This window comes from Schistocerca nitens, chromosome 2 (genome assembly GCF_023898315.1).
Source record: "Schistocerca nitens isolate TAMUIC-IGC-003100 chromosome 2, iqSchNite1.1, whole genome shotgun sequence".
NCBI classification, from domain to species: domain Eukaryota; kingdom Metazoa; phylum Arthropoda; class Insecta; order Orthoptera; family Acrididae; genus Schistocerca; species Schistocerca nitens.
The window spans coordinates 831,866,390-831,888,773 of NC_064615.1; the positions used below are offsets into that span (position 1 = coordinate 831,866,390).

At 41.6% G+C, this 22,384-nt stretch overlaps 1 protein-coding gene across 1 annotated transcript in view; it reads left to right on the forward strand.

The window, feature by feature from the left end:
- LOC126237098 (putative U5 small nuclear ribonucleoprotein 200 kDa helicase) overlaps positions 1–21,908 on the forward strand; it is a 117,233-nt gene extending 95,325 nt beyond the window's left edge. Inside the window, exons 22-26 of the mRNA XM_049946906.1 lie at positions 1,997–4,185; positions 11,497–11,786; positions 12,081–12,323; positions 16,139–16,262; positions 21,555–21,908. Of these exons, the coding sequence (XP_049802863.1) occupies positions 1,997–4,185; positions 11,497–11,786; positions 12,081–12,323; positions 16,139–16,262; positions 21,555–21,682 (2,974 nt within the window). The 3' untranslated portion in view covers positions 21,683–21,908. The remainder of the gene's footprint in view (positions 1–1,996; positions 4,186–11,496; positions 11,787–12,080; positions 12,324–16,138; positions 16,263–21,554) is intronic.
- Positions 21,909–22,384: the final 476 nt, after the last annotated feature.

The window sequence follows — 22,384 nt, forward strand, 5'->3', positions numbered from 1 at the left end:
AATGCATCACAAAGTGACTGGATCACGTATTATTTCTGTCATCATCTAGCCATTGTTTTTTGTTCTTTTTCTAACAGCATCCTTACAGGTATTTTCTCCATGATTTTATTTAGTTATCCCATTGTGTCTCGCTGGGGTTTTATTACGGGCTTTTATGAACCTCATCTTTTTGGGGTTGTTTTACATTTTCTGTGGTGGAATCAAATGTAGTTTTCCATTTAATTATCTCCTTCCATAGATCGTGAAAAATCTTCGGTATAACATTAATGCAAAGGCGCTGTTGACCTAGCTGTTTAGCGCCCTCTGCCATAAATAATCATCATCATCACAAGAAAGGTATTGAACTGTAAACCTATTGCTTTCGAAGAAATTTAAGTTTGCTTCACTATTAAAATGCATTGTATAGCGTGCAAATCAGTCTTACTTTAAAGCCCTAATAATGTCTTCTCAGCAGTGTTTTAAATAGTTTTCTTTGTGTTAAGTGTGTGTAGATTTGTGATTGACTTCTCAGTCTGTTCAAGAATTCATGTACTGTGTAAAATGGATTGGTTAATGAATATTTTCTACATCTGAAAACACTTCAGCTGTCTATCACACTTCTATTTCTGTAGCCAGATAGTGAAAGACTGTATTTGCTTGCTTTGTGTCAAAGTTAGATTCAGAAGAAGGAAATACAGACCGTTTTGTTTCCCATATTGTATTCGTGAATATCTATATTACCCTCAAACTGCTCTGGATTATTGGCGACAAATCTCATCTCTGAATAAGTGTACTGTGAGACTGTGGTTAATGTACTCAGTTGTTCAAACAGGTGCCTGCACGATGTGTGTATGTGGACCCGTACACAATTCCAATTACTTTCCTTTGTGCAGTGAATACCTTTTGCCTAAGTGAGGAGTTAAAATAATATTTTCATCCTATAGGACATCAGTGAATCAAAATGTGCAAAATTTGTTAACTTGCTGATTTTTGCATCTCCAGTGTTGGCTATTATCCTTGGGATAGTGTTGGCTGAACATAAATGTTACAGCAGGCCTGCTAATGGTTTTTCCTGCGCATCTGAAGCTTAGAACTTTGTACTGTATTTATTATTATTTGTTTGTACACTGCATCCATAAAAGGTGTGGTATTATTTACAGTACAGAACAGGACAAGCTATTTTTTCCAGAATTCAAAGTGACGCCATTTGTGCAAAACGAAATAATAAATTGAATGACAAAATTGTTTCCTCTTTTCTCTGTTGACACCAATATTCACATCTTCCGCAAAAAGAACTAATTCTACCTTCTGATTCAAATAAAACAGTAGATAATCAACATGAGCAAGAAAGCAAATGAGCCCTTGATCGAAATGTGCAGAACTGTCATTGTGATTTCTCCCAGTAATGTGTTGTCGCCATCAGTATAAGACATCCTAATTACCTAATTTTTTTAAGCTTTCAAACAAACTTGGATAACCTAATAATCTGGTGATTTATATTCTGTAGTGGTTATGTATTTTATGTGAATAATATATAGTATAAATCAGTGGAAAAGCCAGGATAGAATAAAAATAGTATTAGGAAGTAATAGATTGCCACTCACCATATAGAGGAGATATTGGGCCACAGACAGAACAACAAAAAGACTGTTATACACATGAGCTTATGGTCAAAATGGCCAAAAGACCTTCTTCTAATGCAGAAAACACACACACATTCAAGCAAGCACAACTCACACATATGGCCACTGTTTCTGGCCATTGAGGCCTACCGGCCTCAGTGACAATATACAGTGGTCATGCGTGTGTGATTTGGACCTGCATGAGTGTTTTCTACATTGAAGAAGTCCTTTTGGCTGAAAGCACACATGTATAGCTGCCTTTTCGTTGTGCCTGTATGTGAGTGAACATCTCCTGCATGTGGTGACTAGCAATGGTATCTTTTTCATAATATTGTCAAGTATATAGTACATGTTTCATAATCACGTTACATAGAAGCTTTATTTTTTATTTTCAGATTGTATGACCTGGGACCAAATGAAATAGGAGAACTCATCAGAGTTCCAAAGCTGGGAAAAACCATTCACAAATATGTACACCAATTCCCAAAACTTGAGCTATCCACTCACATTCAACCTATTACCCGATCTACTCTTCGAGTTGAATTGACAATTACTCCAGATTTCCAGTGGGACGAGAAGCTGCATGGTGCATCAGAAGCATTTTGGATTCTTGTTGAAGATGTTGATTCTGAAGTCATTCTTCATCACGAATATTTTCTTTTGAAATCAAAATATTCAACTGATGAGCATCTCGTAAAATTTTTTGTACCAGTATTTGAACCTCTGCCACCGCAGTATTTCTTACGAATTGTCTCAGATAGGTGGATTGGAGCTGAAACACAACTTCCCGTCTCTTTCAGGCATTTGATTTTGCCAGAAAAGAACTTGCCACCTACAGAGCTTCTTGACCTGCAGCCATTGCCTGTATCTGCTCTCAGGAACAATGTGTTTGAATCATTATATTCTGACAGATTTCCACAATTTAATCCAATTCAGACCCAAGTCTTCAATGCTGTTTATAATAGTGATGATAATATCTTCATTGGAGCTCCTACAGGTTCTGGAAAAACAACAATCGCAGAATTTGCAGTTCTGAGACTATTATCACAGAATTCAGATGGCCGATGTGTGTATCTGGTACCAAAAGAAGCTTTAGCAGAACTAGTGTTTCAGGAGTGGCAACAAAAATTTGGTATGTCACTTGGTAAAAAGGTTGTATTACTTACAGGAGAAACTGGGACTGACTTAAAACTCCTGGCAAAAGGACAGATAATTGTGTGTACAGCAGAAAAATGGGACGTTCTATCAAGGCGATGGAAGCAGCGAAAAAATGTGCAAAATATACAATTATTTATTGTCGATGAGCTTCAGTTGATTGGTGGTGAAGATGGACCAACTTTGGAAGTAGTGTGTTCTCGTATGCGGTACATATCATCTCAGATAGAAAAACAAATCAGGATTGTAGCATTGTCAGCTTCCTTAGCAGATGCAAGAGATGTTGCTCAGTGGCTTGGATGTAATGCAAATGCAACATTCAATTTCCATCCATCCGTTAGACCAGTACCTCTGGAACTTCACGTGCAGGGTTTCAATATTACACACAATGCCTCGAGACTTATCGCGATGGCAAAACCAGTGTACAATGCTATTTTGAAACACAGTCCTCACAAACCTGTTATTGTGTTTGTACCAACCAGGAAACAAGCTCGCTTGACAGCTATTGACCTCCTAACTTTCACAGCTGCCGAAGGACAACCAAATAGATTTTTCCATGCAGAGGAAGAAGATATCAAACCATTTTTAGATCGCATGCAGGATAAAACACTTCGTGAAACATTATCACAAGGTGTAGCATACATACACGAAGGCCTTACTCCTGGAGACCATAGGCTTGTTGAACAATTGTTTGACTCAGGTGCAATACAGGTGGCAGTAGTCACAAAAAATCTATGCTGGGGTGTGAATATTGCTGCACATTTAGTGGTCATTATGGACACTCAGTTTTACAATGGAAAGATACATGCATATGAAGATTATCCCATTACAGATGTATTGCAAATGGTTGGACGGGCAAATAGACCATTGGAAGATGATGACGCAAAGTGCATTCTCATGTGTCAGAGTTCCAAGAAAGATTTCTTTAAGAAATTTTTGAATGAATCACTACCAGTTGAGAGTCATCTTGATCATCGTCTCCATGACCATTTCAATGCTGAGATTGTTACAAAAACAATTGAAAACAAACAAGATGCAGTTGACTACTTAACATGGACTTTCTTATACCGTAGGCTAACACAGAACCCAAACTACTATAACTTGCAAGGTGTAACTCATAGGCATCTGTCTGACCATTTATCAGAGCTTGTAGAGAATACACTGAATGATTTGGAACAGTCAAAATGCATTAGCATTGAAGATGAAATGGATTGTTTACCTCTGAATCTGGGTATGATTGCTGCATATTATTACATTAATTACACAACTATTGAATTGTTCAGTTTGTCCTTGAATAATAAGACCAAAATCCGTGGTCTGCTGGAGATTATCTCCTCTGCAGCAGAATATGAAGATGTCCCTGTACGCCACAAAGAGGATGCACTACTGAAGAATCTTGCCCAGCGCCTTCCAAATAAACTGCCTCAAGGTGAGATCATACTATTTTTATGTATTAATCTATCTTAATAAAGAAGGTGACAGAACAGACATGATTGAAAGTCATTGCTTAAAGAGTGGAGTGTTTACAGATGCTTCAGAAGGATATAAGTAATGATTGTAACAGTAGTAGGCATATTAATAATAATAATCCTTGGTATAATAATTGACTGTACAGTATCAGTTCTACTTAGTCAGGTGAAAGGTTTTGTAGGGCGCCTAAGGTTCTGAGGATTCATTGAAGGTCCGCCTGGACATCAGGAATGGGATTACCTTGGCAAACTTTGACTTATTGGCTTGTACCATATGGTATAGTTGTGTATTGTAATATCATAGAAATTATTTTTTCTTTGTGTTGTTTTTATTTAGTAACATAATTGTCAAAAATAAGTCTCTCATAGTGATATATTCAGTTTCCTTCTCTTCCTTGTCACCATCATCATTATTATTTATTGCATCAATGGGCCTTTTAATGCCTACAGCAGAAAAGAAATAACCACACTACAAAATGAAAGAAGCACACTATAAAAAATTATAAAAGAACATACTGCAAAAAGCACAATAAAAAAAGATCAGTAAGTCACACCAGAGGAGATTTCTACTGTAAATGGTAGTCCATCATTGTGAGAGTTTAGCTTCCTATTCCACCGTTGTTGGTTCCACTTGTTTAAGGATTGTTAATACTCGATCAGGTCAAAATGTCCTGCTTGCCTGGTTCAGATCTCGCCGATGCTTAAGTTTTAAATAAAAATCATCAACATGTCTGACATAAGAAGCCATGCTTGTCAAAGAGGGCGAAGGGAGTGTTCGAAAATTCAGGGCACTCTTTTGCCCATAGGTTGGGAAACTACCCCTAAAAGATGGAAGAATCAGCAATGCACAATGGCACGAGGACACGGAAGGCAGTGGAAACCTCTGCATTAAAGACACGCAATGTAATTCACAAGATACGTGACCTGTAACTGAAAAAGTGTTGTGATGCTCTCTCCATTGGCAGAAAATTCTGGACTAGTTCCCATTTGGATGTCAGGGAGTGGCCTGCCAAGGGGGAGGTGACCATGAGGAAAAGATTAAATAAACAACGAAAGGGTAATGTCATGTTATACAGTTCGGGCATGGATTGTCACAAGTTTGAATGTGGTAGGGAAGCTAGAAAATCTGAAAAGGGAAATGGTAAGGCTCAGTATAGATACAGTGGGAGTCAGTGAAGTGAAACGGATGGCAGACAAAGCAGAAAATGGTATAATGGGAATAGGATTAATTATTAATAGGAAGGTAGGGCAGGGAGAGAGTTGCTACGAACAGTACAGTGATAGGATCACTCTCATCTGAATCAACAGCAAACCAACACCCTCAACAATAGTTCAGATATGCATGCCAACATCACAAGTAGAAGATGAAACTATAGAGAAAGTATATGATGGTACTGAATAGATAATTTAGCACATACAGGGAGATGAAAATTTAACAGTCAAGTGAGATTAGAATGCAATTGTAGGGGAAGGAGTAGAAGAGAGAGCCTAATTGAGTTTTAAATAAACTTCAACTAGTGACAGTGAATACTACACTCCTGGAAATGGAAAAAAGAACACATTGACACCGGTGTGTCAGACCCACCATACTTGCTCCGGACACTGCGAGAGGGCTGTACAAGCAATGATCACACGCACGGCACAGCGGACACACCAGGAACCGCGGTGTTGGCCGTCGAATGGCGCTAGCTGCGCAGCATTTGTGCACCGCCGCCGTCAGTGTCAGCCAGTTTGCCGTGGCATACGGAGCTCCATCGCAGTCTTTAACACTGGTAGCATGCCGCGACAGCGTGGTCGTGAACCGTATGTGCAGTTGACGGACTTTGAGCGAGGGCGTATAGTGGGCATGCGGGAGGCCGGGGGGACGTACCGCCGAATTGCTCAACACGTGGGGCGTGAGGTCTCCACAGTACATCGATGTTGTCGCCAGTGGTCGGCGGAAGGTGCACGTGCCCGTCGACCTGGGACCGGACCGCAGCGACGCACGGATGCACGCCAAGACCGTAGGATCCTACGCAGTGCCGTAGGGGACCGCACCGCCACTTCCCAGCAAATTAGGGACACTGTTGCTCCTGGGGTATCGGCGAGGACCATTCGCAACCGTCTCCATGAAGCTGGGCTACGGTCCCGCACACCGTTAGGCCGTCTTCCGCTCACGCCCCAACATCGTGCAGCCCGCCTCCAGTTGTGTCGCAACAGGCGTGAATGGAGGGACGAATGGAGACGTGTCGTCTTCAGCGATGAGAGTCGCTTCTGCCTTGGTGCCAATGATGGTCGTATGCGTGTTTGGCGCCATGCAGGTGAGTGCCACAATCAGGACTGCATACGATCGAGGCACACAGGGCCAACACCCGGCATCATGGTGTGGGGAGCGATCTCCTACACTGGCCGTACACCACTGGTGATCGTCGAGGGGACACTGAATAGTGCACGGTACATCCAAACCGTCATCGAACCCATCGTTCTACCATTCCTAGACCGGCAAGGGAACTTGCTGTTCCAACAGGACAATGCACGTCCGCATGTATCCCGTGCCACCCAACGTGCTCTAGAAGGTGTAAGTCAACTACCCTGGCCAGCAAGATCTCCGGATCTGTCCCCCATTGAGCATGTTTGGGACTGGATGAAGCGTCGTCTCACGCGGTCTGCACGTCCAGCACGAACGCTGGTCCAACTGAGGCGCCAGGTGGAAATGGCATGGCAAGCCGTTCCACAGGACTACATCCAGCATCTCTATGATCGTCTCCATGGGAGAATAGCAGCCTGCATTGCTGCAAAAGGTGGATATACACTGTACTAGTGCCGACATTGTGCATGCTCTGTTGCCTGTGTCTATGTGCCTGTGGTTCTGTCAGTGTGATCATGTGATGTATCTGACCCCAGGAATGTGTCAATAAAGTTTCCCCTTCCTGGGACAATGAATTCACGGTGTTCTTATTTCAATTTCCAGGAGTGTATTTTCAAGAATCACAGGAGGAGGAGGAAGTATACTTGGAATAGGCAGGGAGATACAGAAAGACTCCAATTAGATTACGTCACATGCAGGAACAGATGTAGACACAATTTAGTAATGATGTAGAGTAGATTGAAATTTAAGAGACTGTTAGGAAGAATCAGTGTGCCCAGAAGTGGGATACGGAAGTATTAAAGAATGAGGAGACAGCCATGAATTTCTTTAGGCTATAGATATTTCAAAAATAAATAACTCAGTAGGTAGTTCAGATGAAGAGAAGTGGACATCTCTAAAAAGGAAAGGAAAACGTAGGAACACATGGAAGCTAACTACAAGTTACTTAGGAATGAAATAAATAGTAATTGCAGGGAAGGTAAGGGGAAATGGCTACATGACAATTGTGGAGAAATCAAAAAAGAAATGATTGTAGGAAAGACCGACTCAGCTTATAGAAAAGTCAAAATAATCTTCAGTGAAAGTAACCCTTGAGCGGGTGCACCTTTTTCATAATGAGCAGGTGTGCAACATGCTCTATACACATTTTAAGAAATGCTTTCTTTATGGGCTTCGTCAAAAATAGACACCCCCCCCCCCCCCCCACACACACACACACACACACACACACACACACACGCAAATGCGATTCAGCATCTGCGCTACATCCTGAGTGGCAACTTCCTTTTCATAATATTGTTACATTCCATCCTGGATTTCCCATTGTTTAAAATAAACTTTCTTTATATTACTCTGTTACCATATACATTACCCCACAGTAATGGAACCACTTGAAGCATTGAACACTGCATGAGACCCCAGCCAACCGCTTATTCGATTACTAATTATCTTATAGTCAGCTGCCTCATTGTGGGTCATTTTCTTGCACAGATCGCAAATTTTTCCTTACCTAGCTAACTATTTATTCTATATTGCTGATGTTCACTTGGATGTATGACAACACACCAAATCACTATGTTAGCTGAAACCAATAATGAAGGAATAGGTATTAGGTTGCAATTGTAAAGCAACAATGGAATGGTGAAAAATATTTACATAGGCAAACTTGCTCAGGGGTTAAAAACAAGGGCAGCAACATTAAGAGTGCAATGGAAATTTCACTATTAAATGCAGAGGAGTGAGCAGATAGGTGGAAAGAGTACATTGGAGGCCTTTATAAGGGGGAGGACTTGTCCGATTATGTGTTAGACGAAGAAACAGGAGTCCAGGAGTCAACAGGGAAGAGACAGGAGATCCAGTATTAGAGTGATAATTCAAAAGAATTTTGGATGACTTAAAATAAAATAAGGCAGAAGGGATAGATAACATTCCATCAGAATTTCTAAAATCTATGGCAGAAGTGACAATAAAATGATTAGTCATGTTAATATGTAGAATGTATGAGATGTGATATACCATCAAACTTTTGGAGACACATCATCCACACAATGCTGAAGACAGCAAGATCCAACAAGTGTGAGAATTACCAAACAATCAGCTAAACAGCTTGTGCATCTAAATTGCTGACAATAATAATAAACAGAAGAATGGAAAAGAAAATTGAAGTTCTGTTACATGATGATCAGTTTGGCTTTAGAAAGTTCTGACGTTGCGATTGATAATGGAAACATGACTGAAGAAAAATCAAGAGACTTTGATAGGATTTGTCAACATGAAAAAATGTTCAACAATGTAAAATAGTGCAAGATGTTTGAAGAAGAAAATAGTGCTAAGCCATAGGAAAAGACGGTAATACGCAATATGTGCTAGAAGCAACAGAGCAATAAGATTGGAAGACCAAGAACGAAGCACTCTCATTACAAAGGGTGTAAGACAGGGATGATATTTTTCTCCTCTAGCGTTCAATCTGTACAGCGAAGAAACAATGATGGAAATAAAAGAAAGTATCAAGAACAGGATTAAAATTCAAGGTGGAACGATATCAGTGATAAGATTCACCGATGAAATTGCTATCCTTAGTGAAAATGAAGAAGAATTGTGGGATGTGTTGAATGTAATGTAAAAGTCTAATGAGTGCAGAATGTGGATTGAGAGTAAATTGAAAAAACATAAAAGTTATGAGAAGTAGTGGAAGTGAGAACAGTGAGAAACTTAACATCAGAATTGGGGATCAAAAAGTAGGTGAAGTTAAGATATAGGCTACCTAGGCAGCAAAATAACTCGTGTTGGAAGGAGCAAGGAGGACATAGAAATCAGACTAGCACTGCAAAGAATATATTCATGGCCAAAAGAAGTCTACTAGTAGCAATGGTAGGTCTTAATTTGAGGAAGAAATTTCTGAGAATTTACATTTGGGGCACAGCATTGTATGTTAGTGAAACAAGGACTGTTGAAAAACCAGAATGAAAGAGAATTGAGGCATTAGATGTGGTACTACTTCTCAGGAAAATTGAGGTGGGCTGACAAGGTAAGAAGTGAGGAGCTCCTCCACAGTATAGACGAAGAAAGGAATATATGGAAAGCACTGACAAGAAGGAGGAACAGGATGATAGTACCTTGTTAAGTCATCAGGAAACAACTTCCATGGTAGTAGAGGGAGTTGTAGAGGGTAAAAAGTATAGAGGACATCAGAGATCGGAATACATCTAGCAAATAATGATGGACATAGGTTGAAATAGCTACTCAGATATGGAAAAGGTTGGCACAGGAGAGGAGTTTGTGGCAGTCTACATCAAATCAGTCAGGGACTGATGATTTTGGGGGGGGGGGGGGGGATACTCAACTCTTCCCTCGCGTTCTTGGATTCCCCTTGGGCATTTTCCAACAGGTTGAGAATGGATAATTCAATATGGGATGTGTGTATAAGCTTGAAGGATGCAGCCAAACCACTGTAGCCTCTAGTGTCCTAATTTTCGGCCAATTTGTGTATTTCCAAATTTCTGGTGCAGGTCATCTTTCATCCTTCATTCCCACTCATCTTCCATGGTATTGTAGATGCCTCTATAGATCTTTCGAAATACCCTCCTGCTTTCTGCTAATTTTCATCTCTTAAAAGAGTTGTTACTTCTCTGGCACCTATCTTGCACCTTGTCCGTCCTTATCCAGAGATTTTTGCAGACTTGGCTTTCCCTCCAGCACCAGCACATTTTCCCCTTCTATATTTTGTGTTTCAGCTTTTCCTGATTACGCATCTGCCTCAAATTTTGATAACTACAAATTCAGTGTGATTTTAACTCTGTGTCAGTCAGCCTTTCTCTGCTTCTTCTTGTTTAAAAAGGTCTGATGTAAGATAGAAAAACATGACCCAGTCAAGGGATATTCTCCATGGAAGTGAGAAAATGGAATTCCACATTTATAAATTGGAAACAATGAAATATGGAGATCGTATATGGTGTCCATCACAGTGAAAGAAATTTTTTACATGTGTGATGTTAATTAACCTAGACACAATTTGTTGACTGCATTAGTTGACTTAACACCTTCAATGTGCCATTGTGAATTATCTGTGTGGGGGCTTCTCAGCTGTGCAAGTGAGTGAAAAGTTTTAAACAATGGCAAGTCCAGTATGGAATGATGACAATATTATGAAAAGAATAGATAACTACTCACCATATAGCGGAGATGCTGTGGATGGACACAACCAAAAGAGTGTCAAACAAGTAAGCTTTTGGCCAGAAAGGCCTTTATCTGTGTGTGTGTGTGTGTGTGTGTGTGTGTGTGTGTGTGTGTGTGTGTGTGTGTGTGTTATAGTTGGAGTAACGAACAGTGGCGGTAGAATTTAGACTTGTTCTGCACATCTGAGCCATACATTCACTGACAGCCAATGATATTTCAGTCCAAGTGCTCTGCTGTGAATGCTGTGACCAGTATGAACATTAAATGTGATCATAGCGAGTTATTTAGTGAATCTTTGTTGCATTATTGTGAGTTGTCACCGCTGTTGGTGGTGCTATGTGACAAATTCTACATAAGCAAGCAAGAGACAAATTGCAGGATAAGTACTTTCTTTAAGTACAAAACATGTGTATGCATGCTACCGCAACTGCCGCTTGGAACCGGCAACACTGCAGTTCCTGTTCATGTCTCGACCTGCATGAACCGCAGTCATTCATGAATTAGACTGTAGTAGCACTCAAGAAAGAGTTTGTCTGAAATCTTACCAATTTGTCCAGTTTTATTTACTACATGTCAACAGTGAGTTTGTTACCTTTACTCCTTCCATTATTTCAATTGTCAGGAGAATAATTATGTCTTACTATTAATATGGACAATTTGCTCCATTTAACATCACATTTTATTACTGACCTTGTGAAATATGCCATGATTTTGTAAAATGTGACTTACACACTTAATTTGCTTTCAGGAGCTCGGTTCAATGATCCACACGTGAAGACAAACCTGATGCTCCAGGCACACCTTTCCCGATTGCAGCTTGGAGCTGAACTGCAAGGAGACACTGAGGTGATTTTGGGGAAGGCGATCCGACTCATCCAGGCCTGTGTTGATGTACTGAGCTCAAATGGTTGGCTGTCTCCTGCTGTTGCTGCTATGGAGCTGGCACAGATGGTGACGCAAGCCATGTGGAGCAAAGACTCATATCTAAAGCAGTTGCCACACTTTACTCCTGAAATCATCAAGCGATGTACTGAGAAGGTAGTTTCATTTGTTCTTCACTTGTTTTAGAACAGCTTATCTAAAACTGTCAGAAATCTGTGCAAGCTATTTCCCTGCACCCCTATAGTTCTGACACTATATTATGTATTTTTACATTTGGATTTCTTTCAGTTCTAAAAATATTTCTGATGGAAATTATATTGCATGCATTCCTTGCAGTATTGTAGCTATTCTCTTTCAAAATATCTCTCTGTTGATAAATACATACCCATCATGTGGAAAAGAAATAATTAGCTGCAGTTATGTGATAATTGTGTGTCAATTATATTTCAGGGTGTGGAAACAGTGTTTGATATTATGGAACTTGAAGATGAAGACCGCACTAAGCTGCTGCAACTTACAGATCAACAAATGGCAGATGTTGCACGCTTCTGTAATCGTTATCCCAATATTGAACTGGGATATGAGGTACAAGACAAGGACAGGATACATACAGGTTCATCTGTGAATGTTCTTGTGCAGCTTGAGAGAGAAGATGAAGTTACAGGTCCTGTAATTGCACCATTCTACCCACAGGTAATATTTTTTGTAGCAGTTTTTGTTAGAAACATCATGAGCTTTCTGAAAAGAGGTTTGGATTGTCTGTCTTCGCTCCTTGCACACATGCACATGCATAGCCTAAGCCTCTTTATAGCAATATGCTCTGAGGTGGGTTTTTCCCAACCACTAACAGATATTCGTTGATGGTAGTGCAACAAAGCACGCACCACATTTCATTGTTCATAACAATTACTTTAAAGAAAGGCCCACTGTCAACCACTACAGTCAATACATTAAGTCCCATTACCAAAGATACCATGTATAATTGCCCTTGTAAATTGCATAGTGATTGAAATTACAGCAAACAAAAACAAGAGCGTATTTTGAAGGTACAGTAGTAAGAGCATCGTTCTCTTTCATGTACAATCTCTTTATAGTCCCATATTTAAAATTTTAATACTTCTGCTGTTCATCTGGAAAATTGGCACCACAGTAATATCATGGACTTAAAGGCGGTAGGTGGAACTGAGCAATAACCGTGGAAGTCGAATTTGCATAAGTCAAGGTCCACTTTTACATATAAAAACATACAAATTATGTTCAACTGGGACAAGAGACTAAAGAAAACAATGTAATTTAGAAGAAAATGTACAACAATATAGTAAAATTATATTACAATACAGTATTATGTATTGCAACAATGTGAGACATTAAGTGACATAGAAGGCTTCATAAAATTTAAAAATGTCACCTACCGAGAACCCACAACCCCCCCCCCCTTACACACACATAATTTCGTCAAAGCTTTGCTAATAAATTTTTTATTCCCTGTTATGTAGCAGAAATGCATATTTTATTGAATCTGGTTTTTTATTTATTTATTTATTTTTTTTTTTTTTTTTTTATGTTACCCTTTCACAATTGAACTGAGGCCGTATGTCAAGTTTGAAACTGTCAGTTGATCTTCTGATTGAACTGGGTGCAAAAAATCAAGTTATTCAATGTTTTACTCTTGCTCATACATTGCTATAAGCTCATCAGTTGTCACCTCCTGATTGTGTGAATTCAACAGTTCATGAACGCCATCACCCTAAATTTAATTGTGTGGCAACAGTGTCCACCTCAGCAACCACATTATCAATTTTATCAGGATCTGGTACTGATTCCCCCCCAGTTTTGGCAGTGAAAAAACTGGACACAGTTTTTCCAAATGCCGTTTAGTTTTGTGGGAAATTTCGTTCAAAGATTGTCCAATAATTCCCACTGCACTTGCTTCCAGAAGTCATCATTTTGTCTCATAGCTTCTTTTAATGTCTCTGGTTGTATTCAGTGGCAAAAATACAAATTTCACATGTAGGTGGAAATTAATTAGAGTAACAGGAAGGTGACCTGGTGTGATGTCGATTAATAGTATCACTTTAAATGGGCATTGTTTTTATTGGCGATAATGTTCAACTTCAGATATGAAGTGATGACCAAACCAGTCCTCAAAAAATAAGCTGTCACTCAAGTTTTAGCATTCGACTTCCAACTCACGGCCAGCCCAGATGTATGTGTATATTTTAAAACTCTCTGATTTCCTGGCCAGTAAACTAAAAGAGGTTTTAATTTACAATCACCGGCTGCAGTGTCAGTCAGTCTTTGGTGAATTTAAGACTTAAAAATGTTTTCTCTTCATGTGTAAGAATATTTCTGTTGGGTATCTTCTTCCAGAAAAGACCAGTTTCATCTACATTGAACGTGGTTTGGTTGGTATGGCCACCTTCTTCTGTCACTGCTGTTAATTTTCCCTCATAGAGTGACACAGTCTCTCTATCCGTACTTGCCTCCTCTCCCTTTCTGTGATGCTATACTAATTATTACTACTTTTGAATTGGCTAAACTAACCATTCTTAGCTTTAAATGTTTCATCTTTGGCCAACTTCCCAGTTTCTTCTTCCAGTCTCTAAAAAATCAGCTCAGCTTGAGAGCACACCATAATTTTAATATTGTTTCCTTCTGAGGGATAATACCATGATGTTCACAAATGATACTTTAATTCAGTGGTTGAGCGGTTTTCGTAGCTTAGAGAATTTTTCTTTACCTTTGTAGATGTTCTGACTGTTGATTCCGCTAGTTAAAACTTTTTTGGCAGTTCAAAAAATTTTAGTTTTTGCTTCAAAGTCTGTGATAATACAGGGTGTACATAAAATCCAAGAACACTTGCAATTATTTATTGCACAAGAACTAAACAGTGTACAGATGTCATGCATATTGCATTTTGAAGAGAAACCCTGAAAGTTTGTTTTACAAACATTCCATATGTGAACCATGAGTGACCCGGCATACGTCAATACGGTAATCGAATTCTTACCATACCCGTCCCAGCATAGCTTCATCGACTGTGGCAGTCGCTTCCCATATTCTCTCCCAGAGCTCTGCTACATCACGTGGTAGAGGCGGTACATACACCAGATCTTTAATGTGACCCCACAGAAAAAAGTCTCACTGAGTGAGATCTGATGATCAGGGAAACAGCCGATCCATTGATGCAGCTGCTCTGTGTTCAGGTACCCGTGAACTTCACAATGAAAATGGGGTAGAGCCCCATCTTGCTGAAAGATGGATGGAGAGTCTCCAATTGCATTTCAGGCATCAGCCATTGCTGCAACATGTCCAAGTAGGAATATCCAATGACAGTGCTCTCGGCGAAGAAGAATGGCCCCTACAGTTTTCGACGTGACAAGGCACAAGAAACATTTACCTTTGGAGAATCACATTCAAAATCAGTGCATTCGTGTGGATGCTTTGTCCCCCAGATTAGACAATTATGCCTGTTCACTTTCCCATTAGTGTGAAAAGTGGCTTCATCACTAAAAATTAAGTGATCACCAATGCCATCCCCATCGTCATTCAATTGCTGCAACTGCAAACAAAACTCAAAATGCTCGTCTTTGTTGTCGTCATTGAGCTTCTGCACTAGCTCCAATTTTAATGGTTTCATAGACAGCTTCTGTCACAGGACTTTCCACACTGTCATTGGAGCCATTTCAGGTTCACGGGATGCAAGATGCGCCAATTTCTTTGGACTCCTTATGAATGTCTCTCATAGACTTCACTCACATAGGGACGTCAGCTTGTCTTTGCCAGGCACAAGCAACCTGTTGTAAACGAATTTGTTGTGGCAGTGATAAATGGCCTTCCTTGTTGGTGGCTTCTTACCGTACTTATTTCTAAATATTCATTGAACAGTGGTAGCACACTTGTGTTTGTTGAACTCCAACACCCAGAAAGGTCGCTCCGCACCTGAACTCACCATGTTTGTGACCAGCGCTGACTATCGGCAAATTACCAAACTATGCTGTGGCGGTACACATGGGGCAAAAAAAAAAAAATAATAATAATAATAATAATTTCAGGGTTTCTCTACAAAATGACATATGTATGATATCTGTACAGTGTTTGGTTCTTGTGCAATAAATAATTATAAGTGTTTCTGGACTTAATGTACTCTCTGTATTAATTTTACATTCCAAAGACAATGATTTTGTTTCCTTGGGTTATGCAAATACATCAGCTCTTCTTCATTTGAATGACAGAATCTATCAATCAAGCCAGCTCTGTGTATAAAATGGTTCTGTACGAAACACTTCTGAACCTATTGTAAGCCAAGCACTGTGTGAGTGGAGTGGGTCAGTAGAAGTGTGCAGCACTCAAACAGGGAATTGTGTAACTCAATATTTGCTTAAAACAGGGTAACGTAAGTTGGAGTATTGTATTGTGGATCAGATATTTCATGTGTAAATACCGTAATAATAATAATAATAATTTGTGACAAGATTTTAATTCCATTTTTTCATGTGCCTGTGCAGAAACGTGAAGAAGGATGGTGGGTTGTGATAGGTGACCCAAAAACAAATTCCTTGCTGTCAATTAAAAGGCTTACACTTCAGCAGAAAGCAAAAGTCAAGTTGGACTTTGTTGCACCAAGTCCAGGTGAGTGCTTTATTCTCGTGACGTTTGCTTGGAACTATTGTGCTTTCAGAGAGGAAGGCATTTTGTAAGTTTTGGTTGGAGATTTATTTTGTATTCAGAAATAAATATTAAAACTGTCAGCCATTGAACAATAAGGATCTTGTTCTTGAAGAAGTGAACTGTAACATAAATTGTGGCCAGTCTCTGATTTCAGTGTCAGTTAGTGTGTATTGGCTATGTCTTCTTCTATACGATATTGGAATGCCTATGGATATGTATTTCATGTGTGTTTTGTTCTGTCATTTTTGTGTTTGACATTTCTGTTATAGCAATGACATTAATATAACTTGCAAAATCCTGGTAGAATACAAACTGTGGTGGGAGAATAGATAATCAGCGTGCACACACACACACACACACACACACACACACACACACACACAGAGGTGTGTGTAACATTCCACGTGGGAAAAATATATATAGAAAACAAAGATGCTGTAACTTTCGAAATGAGAAAGCGATGGTATGTTGATAGAGACAATGAAAAACACACAAACACACACACAAATTTCAAGCTTTCACAACCCATGGTTGCTTCATCAGGAAAGAGGGAAGGCCATCCGCACATATACAGACACAGGCAGACATATGTAAATGCAAAGAGGTTGGGCAGAGATGTCAATCGAGGCAGAAGTACAGAGGCAACGATGTTGTTGAATGACAGGTGCGGTACGAGGGGCGGCAACTTGAAATTAGCGGAGGCTGAGGCCTGGTGGGTAATGGAAAGAGAGAATATATTGAAGGGCAAGTTCCCATCTCCGGAGTTCTGATAGGTTGGTGTCAGTGAGAAGTATTCAGATAACCCGGACAGCGTAAAACTGTGCCAAGATGTGCTGGCCATGCACCAAGACATGTTTAGCCACAGGGTGATCCTCATTACCAACAGACACTGTCTGCCTGTGTCCGTTCATGCGAATGGACAGTTTGTTGCTGGTCATTCCCACATAGAAGGCTTCACAGTGCAGGCATGTCAATTGGTAAATCATGTGGGTGCTTTCACATGTGGCTCTGTCTTCTATTGTGTACATCTTCGGGGTTACAGTACTGGAGTAGGTGGTAGTGGGAGGGTGCATGGGACAGGTTTTACACCGCAGACGGTTACAAGGGTAGGAGCCAGAGGGTATGGAAGGTGGTTTGGGCATTTCATAGGGATGAACCAAGAGGTTACGAAGGTTAGCTGGACGGCGGAAAGACACTCTTAGTGGAGTGGGGAGGATTTCATGAAGGATGGATCTCATTTCAGGACACGATTTGAGGAAGTCGTATTCCTGCTGGAGAGCCACATTCGGAGTCTGATCCAGTCCCGGAAAGTATCCTGTCACAAGTGGGGCACTTTTGGGGTTATTCTGTGGGAGGTTCTGGGTTTGAGGAGATGAGGAAGTGGCTCTAGCTATTTGCTTCTGTACCAGGTCGGGAGGGTAGTTGCGGGATGCCAAAGCTGTTTTCAGGTTACTGATGTAATGGTTCAGGGATTCAGGACTGGAGCAGATTCGTTTCCCACAAAGACCTAAGCTGTAGGGAAGGGACCGTTTGATATTGAATGGGTGGCAGCTGTCATAATGGAGGTACTGTTTCTTGTTAATGGGTTTGATGTGGACGGATTTGTGAAGCTGGCCATTGGACAGATGAAGGTCAACGTCGAGGAAAGTGGCATGGGATCTGGAGTAGGACCAGGTGAATCTGATGGAGCCAAAGGAGTTGAGGTTGGAGAGGAAAGTCTGGAGTTCTTCTTCACTATGAGTCCAGATCATGAAGATGTCATGTATAAATCTGTACCAAACTTTGGGTTGGCAGGCTTGGGTAACCAAGAAGGCTTCCTCTAAGTGACCCATAAATAGGTTGGCATATGAGGGGGCCATCCTGGTACCCATGGCTGTTCCCTTTAATTGTTGGTATGTCTGGCCTTCAAAAGTGAAGAAGTTGTGGGTTATGATGAAGCTGGCTAAGGTAATGAGGAAAGAGGTTTTACATAGAGTAGAAGCTGATCAGCGTGAAAGGAAGTGCTCCATCACAGTGAGGCCCTGGACGTGCGGGATCTTTGTGTATAAGGAAGTGGCATCAATGGTTACAAGGATGGTTTCCGTGGGTAACAGATTGGGTAAGGATTCCAGGCGTTCGAGAAAGTGGTTGGTGTCTTTGATGAAGAATGGGAGACTGCATGTAATGGGTTAAAGGTGTTGATCTACGTAGGCAGAGATACGTTCTGTGAGGGCTTGGTAACCAGCTACAATGGGGTGGCCAGGATGTTTGGGTTTGTGAATTTTAGGAAGTAGGTAGAAGGTAGGGGCACAGGGTGTCGGTGGGATCAGGAGGTTGATGGAGTCAGGTGAAAGGTGCCTGGACATCAGGAATGGGATTACCTTGCAAACTTTGTATGTAGTGTTGCCTGAAAGCTGATGTAGTCCCTTAGCCACATACTCCCGACGATCAAGTACCACGGTTGTGGAACGCTTGTCAGCCGGAAGAATGATGATGGATCAGTCAGCTTTCAGATCACAGATAGCCTGGGCTTCAGCTGTGGTGATGTTGGGAGTAGGATTAAGGTTTTTCAAGAAAGATCGAGAGACAAGGCTGGAAGTGAGAAATTCCTGGAAGGTTTGGAGAGGGTGATTTTGAGGAAGAGGAGGTGGGTCCCACTCTGACGGAGGACGGAACTGGAAATATCGCTTTGCCACGAAGAAAAATAATCCTAATCCTAATCCCACTCCTAAAGATCCAGCTCCCCAAGACACTATCCAAATTAAACCCTGCCTGGAACAGTTTTGTCCTCCGTCACAGCGGGACCCATCTCCTCTTCCTCAAATTCACCCTCTCCAAACCTTCCAGCCTTGCCTCTCAATCTTTCTTGAAAAAAAACCTTAATCCTACTCCCAACATCACCACAGCTGAAGGCTGACCGATCCATCATCATTCTTCCGGCTGACAAGCGTTCCACGACCGTGGTACTTGATAATCGGGAGTATGTGGCTGAGGGACTGCATCAGCTTTCAGGCAACACTACATACAAAGTTTGCAATGTAATCCCATTCCTGATGTCCAGGCGTACCTTCAATGAATCCTCAGAACCTTAGGCCCCCTACAAAACCTTTCACCTGACTCCATCAACCTGATCCCACCGACACCCCATGCCCCTACCTTCTACCTACTTCCTAAAATTCACAAACCCAAACATCCTGGCCAACCCATTGTAGCTGGTTACCAAGCCCCCACAGAACGTATCTCTGCCTACGTAAATCAACACCTTCAACCTCTTACATGCGGTCTCCCATTCTTCATCAAATACGCTAACCACTTTCTCGATCGCCTGGGATCCTTACCCAATCTGTTACCCCCGGAAACCACCCTTGTAACCATTGATGCCACTTCCTTATACACAAATATCCCTCGTGTCCAGGGCCTCACTGCGATGGAGCACTTCCTTTCACGGCGATCAACTGCTACTCTACGTAAAACCTCTTTCCTCATTACCTTAGCCAGCTTCATCATAACCCACAACTTCTTCACTTTTGAAGGCCAGACATACCAACAATTAAAGGGAACAGCCATGGGTACCAGGATGGCCCCCTCGTACAGCAACCTATTTACGGGTCACTTAGAGGAAGCCTTCTTGGTTACCCAAGCCTGCCAACCCAAAGTTTGGTACAGATTTATACATGACATCTTCATGATCTGGACTCATAGTGAGAAGAACTCCAGACTTTCCTCTCCAACCTCAACTCCTTTGGCTCCATCAGATTCACCTGGTCCTACTCCAGATCCCATGCCACTTTCCTCGACGTTGACCTCCATCTGTCCAATGGCCAGCTTCACAAATCCGTCCACATCAAACCCATTAACAAGAAACAGTACCTCCATTATGACAGCTGCCACCCATTCAATATCAAACGGTCCCTTCCCTACAGCTTAGGTCTTTGTGGGAAACGAATCTGCTCCAGTCCTGAATCCCTGAACCATTACATCAGTAACCTGAAAACAGCTTTGGCATCCCGCAACTACCCTCCCGACCTGGTACAGAAGCAAATAGCTAGAGCCACTTCCTCATCTCCTCAAACCCAGAACCTCCCACAGAATAACCCCAAAAGTGCCCCACTTGTGACAGGATACTTTCCGGGACTGGGTCAGACTCCGAATGTGGCTCTCCAGCAGGGATACGACTTCCTCAAATCGTGTCCTCAAATGAGATGCATCCTTCATGAAATCCTCCCCACTCCACTAAGAGTGTCTCTCCGCTATCCAGCTAACCTTCGTAACCTCTTGGTTCATCCCTATGAAATGCCCAAACCACCTTCCCTACCCTCTGGCTCCTACCCTTGTAACCGCCTGCGGTGTAAAACCTGTCCCATGCACCCTCCCATCATCACCTACTCCAGTACTGTAACCCGGAAGGTGTGCACAATCAAAGGCAGAGCCACGTGTGAAAGCACCCACGTGATTTACCAATTGACATGCCTACACTGTGAAGCCTTCTATGTGGGAATGACCAGCAACATACTGGCCATTCGCATTAATGGACACAGGCAGACAGTGTTTGTTGGTAATGAGGATCACCCTGTGGCTCAACATGTCTTGGTGCACGGCCAGCACATCTTGGCACAGTGTTACACCGTCCGGGTTATCTGGATACTTCCCACTGACACCAACCTATCAGAACTCCGGAGATGGGAACTTGCTCTTCAATATATACTCTCTTCCCGTTACCCACCAGGCCTCAGCCTCCGCTAATTTCAAGTTGCCGCCCCTCGTACCTCACCTGTCCTTCAACAACATCTTTGCCTCTGTACTTCCGCCTCGACTGACATCTCTGCCCAACCTCTCTGCATTTACGTATGTCTGCCTGTGTCTGTATATGTGCGGATGGATGTGTGTGTGTGTGTGTGTGTGTGTGTGTGTGTGTGTGTGTGTGTGTGTGTGTGTGTGTGTGTGTGTGTGTGCGCACGCGCGGGTATATACCTGTCCTTTTTTCCCCCTAAGGTAAGTCTTTCCACTCCCGGGATTGGAATGACTCCTTACCCTCTCCCTTAAAAAACCACATCCTTTCGTCTTTCCCTCTCCTTCCCTCTTTCCTGATAAAGCAACCTTTGGTTGCGAAAGCTTGAAATTTGTGTTTGTGTGTTTTTCATTGTGTCTATCAACATACCATCGCTTAACTGCAGGTACAATGCATAACCAATTTTTGTTAAGTGTGATTAATAATAATATTTGTTTGACTTTTTACATTTATTTATGTTACTGATCAGAATATTTCATTTGCAGGTCACCATACATATACTTTGTATTTCATGAGTGATGCATACCTTGGCTGTGATCAAGAATACAAGTTCTCAATTAATGTAGGAGATTTCGAAAGCGGAGACAGTGAGAGTGATAGTGGAAGTGACTAGGCCTAACAGGCTTGTAAATTTTCAAGTGACTGATTTTTGTAAATAATGGTATTTCATCATCCTTTTATTGTATATATATCATTCCATCTTTATAATTGTATGTGTTTTATCCATCTAAAATAGTTGTGGATAAATTATCAGAGAGCTGTGTAAATGATGATTGAAACTTTACTGTGGATGTGTTTATTAAAAAGTTTGATTACTAAATGATTCCTTTTTATTGAAACACTAGCCTTTTCCCTGCAACTTAGCCCGCATACTTGTTCGACACATACCATTATTGCTCACATCTCTTCTTCCCCTAATCTTGTTTTATTTTCTCCTCCCCCACTCTTTTTCCATCTCCTCCTATCCCAGTCTCCTTCGTCTTCTCTCTCACCATCTCTTTTTTTCTTCCCCATTTCTCTGCAGTATCCTTCTCCTTCCTCTTTCTATCTCCTCGCCTCCCCTCTCTGTTCCACCTCCACCTTGGCCTCCTCTGGCTTATACTTTCCTTGCTCCCTCTTTGCCTGCGTCCTCCTCCCTCCATCTCCTCCTACCGCCCTCTCTATGCCTGTCTCCTCCTGCCCCCCCCCCTATCTGTGCCCATCTCCTCCTGCCCCCCTCTCTGTCTATCTCCTCTCTCCATCTACTGCTTCTCCCTCACCGTTCTCGATCTATCTATCTCCTCCTCCCCTCATCCCCTTCTCCCAGTTCCTTCCC